Source organism: Oncorhynchus tshawytscha, linkage group LG16 (genome assembly GCF_018296145.1).
Source record: "Oncorhynchus tshawytscha isolate Ot180627B linkage group LG16, Otsh_v2.0, whole genome shotgun sequence".
In the NCBI taxonomy this organism is placed as follows: domain Eukaryota; kingdom Metazoa; phylum Chordata; class Actinopteri; order Salmoniformes; family Salmonidae; genus Oncorhynchus; species Oncorhynchus tshawytscha.
In genome coordinates this window covers 53,028,354-53,038,817 of record NC_056444.1, presented here as the reverse complement: position 1 = coordinate 53,038,817, position 10,464 = coordinate 53,028,354, and the positions used below count along the sequence as shown (strand labels likewise).

At 41.6% G+C, this 10,464-nt stretch overlaps 1 protein-coding gene across 1 annotated transcript in view; it reads left to right on the top strand.

Annotated features, from left to right (window-relative positions):
* espn (espin) overlaps positions 1 to 9,967 on the top strand; it is a 105,676-nt gene extending 95,709 nt beyond the window's left edge. The window contains 3 exon segments of the mRNA XM_042299917.1: positions 6,293 to 6,372; positions 6,742 to 6,753; positions 7,529 to 9,967. Of these exon segments, the coding sequence (XP_042155851.1) occupies positions 6,293 to 6,372; positions 6,742 to 6,753; positions 7,529 to 7,676 (240 nt within the window). The 3' untranslated portion in view covers positions 7,677 to 9,967.
* The last annotated feature ends 497 nt before the right edge of the window (positions 9,968 to 10,464 follow it).

Sequence of the window (10,464 nt, the reverse complement as noted above, 5' to 3'; positions counted from 1 at the left end):
TGCATGGGTAACGCTGCTTCAATGGTGTCTGTTGTCGTTGTGTTGCTGGTTCAAGCCCAGGGTGGAGCGAGGAGAAGGACGGAAGCTATACTGTTACACTGGCAATACTAAAGTGCCTATAAGAACATCCAATAGTCAAAGGTTAATGAAATACAAATGGTATAGAGGGAAATAGTCCTATAATTCCTATAATAACTACAACCTAAAAATATATTAGGTTAAAACTTCTTACCTGGGAATATTGAAGACTCATGTTAAAAGGAACCACCAGCTTTCATATGTTCTCATGTTCTGAGCAAGGAACTGAAATGTTAGCTTTCTTACATAGCACATATTGCACTTTTACTTTCTTCTCCAACACTATTATGCATTATTTAAACCAAATTGAACATGTTTCATTATTTACTTGAGGCTAAATTGATTTTATTGATGTATTATACACTGCTCAAAAAAATAAAGGGAACACTAAAATAACACATCCTAGATCTGAATGAATTAAATATTCTCATTAAATACTTTTTTCTTTACATAGTTGAATGTGCTGACAACAAAATCACACAAAAATGATCAATGGAAATCAAATTTATCACCCCATGGAGGTCTGGATTTGGAGTCACACTCAAAATTAAAGTGGAAAACCACACTACAGGCTGATCCAACTTTGATGTAATGTCCTTAAAACAAGTCAAAATGAGGCTCAGTAGTGTGTGTGGCCTCCACGTGCCTGATGAGGTGGCGGATGGTCTCCTGAGGGATCTCCTCCCAGACCTGGACTAAAGCATCCGCCAACTCCTGGACAGTCTGTGTGGCAACGTGGCGTTGGTGGATGGAGCGAGACATGATGTCCCAGATGTGCTCAATTGGAATCAGGTCTGGGGAACGGGCGGGGTAGTCCATAGCATCAATGCCTTCCTCTTGCAGGAACTGCTGACACACTGCAGCCACATGAGGTCTAGCATTGTCTTGCATTAGGAGGAACCCAGGGCCAACCGCACCAGCATATGGTCTAACAAGGGGTCTGAGGATCTCATCTCGGTACCTAATGGCATTCAGGCTACCTCTGGCGAGCACATGGAGGGCTTGTTCGGCCCCCCAAAGACATGCCACCCCACACCATGACTGACCCACCGCCAAACCGGTCATGCTGGAGGATGTTGCAGGCAGCAGAACGTTCTCCACGGCATCTCCAGACTGTCACGTCTGTCACATGTGCTCAGTGTGAACCTGCTTTTATCTGTGAAGAGCACAGGGCGCCAGTGGCGAATTTGCCAATCTTGGTGTTCTCTGGCAAATGCCAAACGTCCTGCACGGTGTTGGGCTGTAAGCGCAACCCCCACCTGTGGACGTCGGGCCCTCATACCACCCTCATGGAGTCTGTTTCTGACCGTTTGAGCAGACACATGCACATTTGTGGCCTGCTGGAGGTCATTTTGCAGGGCTCTGGCAGTGCTCCTCCTGCTCCTCCTTGCACAAAGGCGGAGGTAGTGGTCCTGCTGCTGGGTTGTTGCCCTCCTACGGCCTCCTCCACGTCTCCTGATGTACTGGCCTGTCTCCTGGTAGCGCCTCCATGCTCTGGACACTACGCTGACAGACACAGCAAATCTTCTTGCCACAGCTCGCATTGATGTTCCATCCTGGATGAGCTTCACTACCTGAGCCACTTGTGTGGGTTGTAGACTCCGTCTCATGCTACCACTAGAGTGAAAGCACCGCCAGCATTCAAAAGTGACCAAAACATCAGCCAGGAAGCATAGGAACTGAGAAGTGGTCTGTGGTCACCACCTGCAGAACCACTCATTTATTGGGGTTGTCTTGCTAATTGCCTATAATTTCCACCTGTTGTCTATTTCATTTGCACAACAGCATGCGAAATTTATTGTCAATCAGTGCTGCTTCCTAAGTGGACAGTTTGATTTCACAGAAGTGTGATTGACTTGGAGTTACATTGTGTTGTTTAAGTGTTCCCTTTATTTTTTTGAGCAGTGTATTAAGTTAAAATAAGTGTTCATTCAGTATTGTTGTAATTGTCATTATTACAAATATATATATTTTTTTAAATCGGCCAATTAATCGGTATCTGATTTTTGGGGCCCACAATAATCGGTATCGGCGTTGAAAAATCATAATCGGTCGACCTCTAATATTTATCCTAGTGCATTTTTAGGGTGTATGCTGTTTAGCCTTTATTAGTTAAACCTCTACACGAGATACACTATGCTATCATTAAGCAGACACACATACAGTAGGTTGTCCTCATTATATAGATTTGACAAATATTCCCTTAAAACTCTACAGTTACAATTGACTATCACTCTTTACTCTTGCATATACAGTTATTGATTATGAATAATAGCTTCATATTCAAGAATTATGATCACTTTTACTTCTACAAATTGATAACCAGATCAGGGCCATGTATTCCTTGTCCTCAGTTTCACACATAATGCTTGATGCACTAGTTGTTGCATGAGCTCAAAGGCAAGGAAAGTACAGGTTCAAGTGTTACTCAATGGCTCACATGCTGTCTTTTTACCCCAGCCTGTGACCTTATCGGGATGTACACATTGCACACATTTTCAGTGAGGAGCCTGTTGATGATAGCAGGGTTTGTATTCAATGGGAATGAATTATGCTTTTGTTACAGTATTGTTTTGCATCAACACTTTCACATGCTGATATACCAGCAAACGATTTGGTCAGCCGATTTAATTTTCATTCTTAAATCCTTCAGATTGCTGAAGACGCATGGGGTAGAGTACGAATATATCCAGTATATCGTCACACTTATGTAGATATTGCAGTTTATACTTTTTGAGGATTTATTATTCAAACTGTTTTGCATTTAGATGTGTGTTTTCTGCATTTTTTTTCTCCATTTGTTACATAATTTGTTCCTATCAATAAAGTTTGAGTAAGTAACGTTTTGTTTGATTTGTTTGACATTTGTATGCTTTGTTTAGGAGCAGGTCAAAGTCAAATTCATGAGGTGACAAGAAGCTGACCACTTCAGGGTATTAATCAGTGGGGTGCAATATTCCAAACGTTCCAAATAAAAATGTAATGTGCAGAGCGGCTATAATTCCGTTTTTTTTTTTTTACATGACAGAGGACCTTGTATTTTCTACACAAAACATATCTATCTGATCGATGTGTAGCACCTACATGTAGCACCCTCCTTAATTACCCACAGACATTTACGTTCTTTTGTCATTAACGATCAACGGTCTAATCTTTCTGCCTGAAACATAAAACGTACTTTTCAAGAATCCCCTGTAGAGCCTGTTCATGATTGGTTCTCTACTGCCTTTTCAAAGGTCATGCAAAGCTCCCCGTTCCCAATTAGCCTAGTATAATTTGATCTGTGCAATGAGCCTAAACTGAGTAAGAGTATAGTGCGCTTAAAAAAACAAATTGTGCTTCCTTTCGCCCTACTGGAGTACTACACCGGTATGCACAACAAGGGGAGCCAGTCGATGTGGGTATTTCTACATTTGTCAACCAACGTTTATTCCTCTACTGCGACAGACAGCCAAGGCAGCAAAGACACATTTTGTCATAGTGTTTTCTCGTCGTCCAGATTAAATTCCGCCCCCCTGGGCTAGTAACCCTCTTACTGTCACCTGCTGTCATGCTAGTGAGAGGTGGTTTATACTGAAGCCACAAGGAGGTTACTCCTTACAGTGGACAACTTCTGATCTACTTTAAGCCAATCAATCCGAGGTGGGAGGCATCCTCGTCTCGTGGTAACCATAGCGATAGGTCTATACATAGATTTGAGTACAGGATGGAGTCAAGATTGTAGACTGGGGACATGGTTGAGATTGAGGGTACTGTCTAGATGTCCGGAAACCCAACAGACTATTATCTAAGGCAATTTATAAACGCAAACACCGGCCCCCCAGCCAAATATTGATTATTAATTTGGACAGAATGATTGTCAATTTACACAGAACAAAAATCTAAACGCAACATGAGGTGATGGCAGCGGATTAATGGCATGACAATGGGCCTTAGGATCTTGTAACGGTATCTCTGTGCATTCAAATTGCCATCGATAAAATGCAATTGTATTCGTAGTCCGTAGCTTATGCCTGCCCATACCATAACCCCACCATGGGGCACTCTGTTCACAACGTTGACATCCGCAAACTTATCACCCACGCGACGCTTTACATGCTGTCTGCCATCTGCCCGGGAGAGTTGAAACCGGGATTCATCCATGAAGAGCACACTTCTCCAGCATGCCAGTGGCTATCGAAGGTAAGCATTGGCCCACTGAAGTCTGTTACGACGCCGAACTGCAGTCAGGCCAAGACCCTGGTGAGGAAGACGAGCACGCAGATGAGCGTCCCTGAGACTGTTTCTGATCGTTTGTGCAGAAATTCTTTGGTTGTGCAAACTCAGTTTCATCAGCTGTCCGGGTCGCTGGTCTCAGACGATCCCGCGGGTGAATAATCCGGATGTGGAGGTCCTGGGCTGGCATGGTTACACGTTGTCTGCGGTTGTGAGGCCGTTTGGACGTACTGCCAAATTCTATAAAATAACAATGGAGTTTATAGTCGAGAAATTAACATACAATTCTCTGGCAACAGCTCTGGTGGACATTTCTACAGTCACCATGCCAATTACACACTCCCTCAAAACTTGAGACATCTGTGGCATTGTGTTGTGTGACAAAACTACACATTTTATAGTGTTCTTTTATTGTCCCCAGCACTGTGTAATGAGCATGTTGTTTAATCAGCTTCATGATATGCCACACCTGTCAGGTGGATGGATTATCTTGGCAAAGGAGAAATGCTCACTAACAGGGATGTAAACAAATTTGTGCACAAACTTGGAGCGAAATAAGCTATTTGTGCGTATGGAACGTTTCTGGGATCTTTTACTTCAGCTCATGAAGCAGGGGACCAACACGTTACATGTTGAGTTTATATTGTGCCTGTCGTTTTTCCCTGCTAACGTTACGAGTAACTTCATCCATTTGCCAACTGTTGCATTTATTATAATTATTTTAAAAACAGTTTAACAATGTTGATGACCGTTGCAGGTTAAATATGACAATATTTTTGTTTAACGTAATTAGAGGAATTTCCTTGCATCCACTAAACAGCAATAGTTATTGTTACTCCTCCAGGTATGCATGTTTGAATGGATGCAAGCCGATATTGCGCGCTGAACGCCTATTCTGATGTGAGGCCATTTGTATCCAACCATGTCAATCTTGAATGGATGCTCTCCTGTTGTATTGGTAACATGAAACTGGCTTTGTCTCACTTTCCTTGCCTGTCTATCAAATGACCCCCCCCCCCTCCACAAATGTTATAATTCCCTGGGGAATCATTAAACATGCAATGTGTAGAGATAAGCTTACCAGGATACTGTTGGATGGGGCCAGTGACATGCTATGTGGGGGTGTGGTGTAATAGATCTGTAGCTATGTGAATATTAGAAATCCAAGATGGCTCCTCTCAGCCCCGCCTCCAATTACGACCTGAAAGAGGGGAGTCGGTCAAGTTTCAGGTGGTGTGTGCACACGCCTCTGTGTGCGTGCACGGTCCACAACCTGTCTGCAATGAGCTGGGTTTAAGTCAATTAAAAATGTGTCTCTCTATGCCGCAGTCTGGCTGATAGTCTTTATACTAGACCTGGGATCAAATACTATTTGAAAATGCTTTATCCTGTCTGGAGTGCCAGATGGGCAGGGTTTGCAGTTTTGCAATTACTCTATTGGTTACCTTGCACCAGGCAAGCTCAATCAAGCCCAGATAATACATTTGAAATGATTTCAAATAGTATTCGAAGCCTGGTCTGCTCTATACAATATTAATTTCCAGCACCACCTCAACATCAATGTATGTGAAAATGGCACGTTTCTATGTTTTGTAGTAAAAAAGATAGGGGAAAATAAGTGTTTCCAATGACATCATCAACCAATTAATTAGTAGGCAATGCCTATTCATAATTGGTTAAAATACCGACATCATTGGAAATACTAATCTTCCTGTATCTTGTTTTACTACAAGACATAGAAAGGTGCTGTTTTCCCATATGTTGATGTTGGGGTGGTGCTGGAGATGAAGTTGATGCTGAATCTAATTTATGCTTAATCCCATCAGGTGTGTCACCTTTGTGAGCTCCATCATAGAAACAAGAAAGGATGGGAAAGTCTCAGTTCCTGGGAGGCTAAAGGGATGACTATAGTAGTGGAGTTGGAGACGGGCAGGGACAGTGTTACCGGTGGGGCCCCATTATGACAGATGTTGGCTCCTGTGTGTTTGGTCCTCTGCAGGTGGACGAGGAGGCGGCGCGCCTGGCATCCATGCCAGCGTGGCGGAGGGACATCATGAAGAAAAAGCTTGATGAAGAGAAGTGAGTGAGAGACGGCGCCACTCCGTCCCATTCCTCCAATCAGGAGCCCTCGGGGTCTCTCTACTGTCACTCTGCTCTCTGATTTGTCCTCACTTCTGTCAATTTCTCTGGTTGTTTATGTCTGTCTGGTTAATGCTTTATTTCTTTTTTTCTGTCTTTTCCCCACCTCAAGTTCAGTTGGGTGGGTTGATTCTAAAATTTGCAAGTCATGTAGATCCTGAAATGTTTAGAGTATATAGCTAGCTACCTACTGTAACCGCTATGCATTCTTTCCTGTAGTCATTAAGTAATGTAACATTTTGAATGCCATGGATTAATACTGTAATTACTTAAATTCCCCATTGTGCTTATCTTCTCCGGGACGGGCAGGGAGCAAAAAAGGTAAGAAATAAATATTTGTTATTATCATTGATGCCATATGGCATTTTTGGTTTCACATCATTGCGGATTGTTGATCAGAGTTAGTTCACTAACTCATCAATCCTGCTCCATGAAATACCATACATGCATTAAAGATATGGTTAAAACAGCCATAAGTCTATTTACCTGGTATGTATTTATACATTACACCGTAACGTTGGTTTACCAGGTAGTTACCAGAAGTACCAAAAGTATCCATTGTTACCAGACCTCAAATACTTGAGCTGTGCTTGATTTGGTACAATGGAATAGTCCCAAAATCCCAGCTAATTCAAGAACACCTCAAATACTTCAATGTAACTTCTTGTTTTTGACCTAGGTCTGATTGTGATCTGGCCTGAAATTCAGAACCTGTTTTGTGCTTACATGTTACTCCTTGTACTCTGTGTCATTCCAAACATGGCAAGGAGTGTATTGATAGCTAAACAGACTGCTAAATGTGACCTTGTTATTCATACAACAGGGCCAAACCGAGCGAGCTGTACTGGGCTGGCCTGGTTACACATCTACCATAGTCTCTGGAACTGAGCTGGGAAGGACAATGTAAAAAATAAAATATCAGAGCAATCACAGTACGGTTCGTTTTGGTTCTATAGTGTGACTCAGGCAATTGTTTCTTAATACCAGCTGAAACAGGACTGTGAAAGGAAGTGTTACCAGTGACAGTCACTTGTTATGGTACACAAGCATTGAATCATACTGACACCTTGTATTCTCCTCTCATTGGTGCACTCAGAAAAGAAGAGGAGCGAGCAAAGAAGGAGAAGGAGAGCGAGGAGAAGACGGAGCAGGAGCGACTACGGACCCTGGGTTACGACGAGAGCAAACTGGCGCCATGGCAACGGCAGATCATCCTAAAGAAAGGAGACATAGCGAAACCGTAGACAGCCCTTCTCCATGGCACCCCCAGGTCCTTGCCCACATCAACCTCCCTGTCTAACCCTCTGCACCTTCATTGTAAACCCCCCCAACCCAACTACCATGAAGACCCTAAGTCTTGAATCATATACACTAGCTTACTTTACGTCAAGTTGTTTAACATGACACTTTGTAGAAAGTTCCCACACATTACCGTACACTACCACAACCTTGCTCAATGTTGGGCTCTCTTGTGGGGCATTGTGGGAAAAGTAGTTTTTTACTGTGGTGATTACATCTGTCATGGCTAAATGTCCAGCCATTTTTCCTAAATGTCATCTGTTTTCCTTGCATCTGCCACACCCACTACTTACATTGATAACTGAGCTCTTAAACTCAACTGTTGTAGGCTACTGTATGTTTGCTTTTAGTATGGAAAGTGTCATGGTCAACGTAATAAGCAACAGCTTGTTAAACATAACCTCCACTAAAGTGTAATTCAGAGTGCAATGACGCAGCGATGCAATAGTCCGGCATCCCATTGTGACATAGCTACGAGGCTCTGAGGCCACCGTCCGCGGGGGACGTACAGCCCAAATGCACACCTCCCCCATAATTCCCAACCAACGTGGCTCGTCGTACACGTCCTCTATTCATTTGAATGTGTTGATAGTTGGAGAAATTGCTTGAGCTGTGCTGAGAATTTGAAACGGAGGAAAGCCAACGGTCCAATATTCTAGAACGCTGCTGTGCGTACACATACACGTTTTGGACTCCGATAGATGCTTAAGACTTAAATATTTGTTTTCCTATGACAGCAGGCATTTCTATACTGCGTATATCCTAATCTGCATTTAATGCACAAAGACATGGAATCAGGCCATTCTACGTAAGGATGCTATTTCTCACCGAGCCCATCTGAACTGCAGAGATATTATTGAAACAGATGGGAAATTGATAGAGTTCCCTCCTTTACATGTTGTAATTTTTTTCAGTGGACATGAATATCATGGTTTTTAACTGCAACCATAAACATTTTAAAAATGGGTTTAATTTAGCTAGTTCTGGAAAGCGTAATTTAAATAACGTATCATCTTAAATTAATAATTAATACATTGAGCATATAACGCTTTTTTATTTTTTTCAATGAATGTCGCTAAATGTTAAGTTATTGTGATCATGGTGAATTGTTTGTGTCTTGCATATTGTGTCTTATGGATGTCATCATTGTCTGAACACCCCAGACCACATTTCACAACCACGCCAAGAAATATCCATGCAACTTTGAAAAAAGACTATTTAGCAAATCTCATGAGTTCAACAAGCAAACGTGTTTTTTTTAAGTGATCTGGAAAATATTAGGGGCACAATCGTAACAGAAGTCTGACCAGCAAACTGAATGTTGCAAAAGTCCCCAAAATACATCAGTGACTCCTGTCCTGTGACCTATATCTGGTTTGCCCAGTAAACCTTGGAAGTTAATATTTTATGAGCAGATCCCTTTACTAGAGGAGAATGTTCTCTCCCCCCTCTCTCTCCTCTGTCTGTGTGTCTGAGAAACACAAGTCCTCGTGGATGCCCTTATTCTTTGTGTGTTCTCCGGCTAAAATTAAACACTCCTTCAATTATGTTGCTGTGTATAATACCATTATGTGGATCACAGGAAAATGTTGGCTTTCTATTCTTTCTCATTGTTTTCCTATTCACCTACATTATTATTTTCAATCCACCTACAGGTTTTAATTTAGGCAAATTGTTTTTTCTTTTTGTTGCCAGGGGACCAAACTAAAGGTAACTCGGGCATCATCTTTCTCAGAAATGACCATAGACGCATTGTAGGTTTTATAGGTTGGTAGACTGTGCACTGTAGTTGTTGTGGCTAGAGTTGTTGGACCTCAGAAATGTGCCAGATGTGTCTTTCTGAATGTGTATATAACAAATATATGGGAACCCCTCAATGTCAGAAAATGTGCTGTAGGTTTACTTTGTATATTTTGGGTGTATCAAACATATACATTACATACATAATATATTAGGAAGTGCATGGTCCTTTGTTGAGAAATCATTTGGAAATATTCAATTCATTGGATGCCATATTGATGTTGAAATTTAAAACTATGTAAACGTCATTGCCATTAGAAGATTTTCTATACATAAATACTGTATATAGTAACCCTCAATACTTGTTTCGTTGTTCCAAAATTGCATGATATTACAATTCTCAGCCTTGCTTACATAGATTATTGCTTCATTAATGTAAAACTATATTTTCAGACTGTCAAATGGAATTAAATAAATAAATGACAATTTACTGCAATCTTTGATCTTTTTCAGTTGATTCTCTACCACTGCCGTGCACATGTAATATAGCTATAAACACACTAGATGGCACCCCAGTCATATAGCAAACTCTTCACCAGAACAGGGGAGACCTTTATCCTGGAGTTGGCCCCTAGAGTGGGAGGACCATAGGGGTTATATAAGGGTCTGTAGGCTTACTAGTCAGTCAAAACATACATCTGTGCGATTTTCAGTCGTTCATTGGCCATTTCATCTAATGAAAATATTAATTTACGTTATAAGAATGTGATTTACAGTATTATAATACTTCCCCATCATAATACCAAAAATGAGAATCTACTCCATTGTTTTGGTTGCCATAAGAGATTTGTAAACACATTATGGATAGCTTCAAAACAGGTGGTAAATAATGTTGTCATGCAATATAACTTTTAGCACAGAGACTGCTATTTCAAGTGGAATTTGAGTTTGAAAATGTAATGAAATGCACCTTGTAGGGCAGGCTAAACCCTA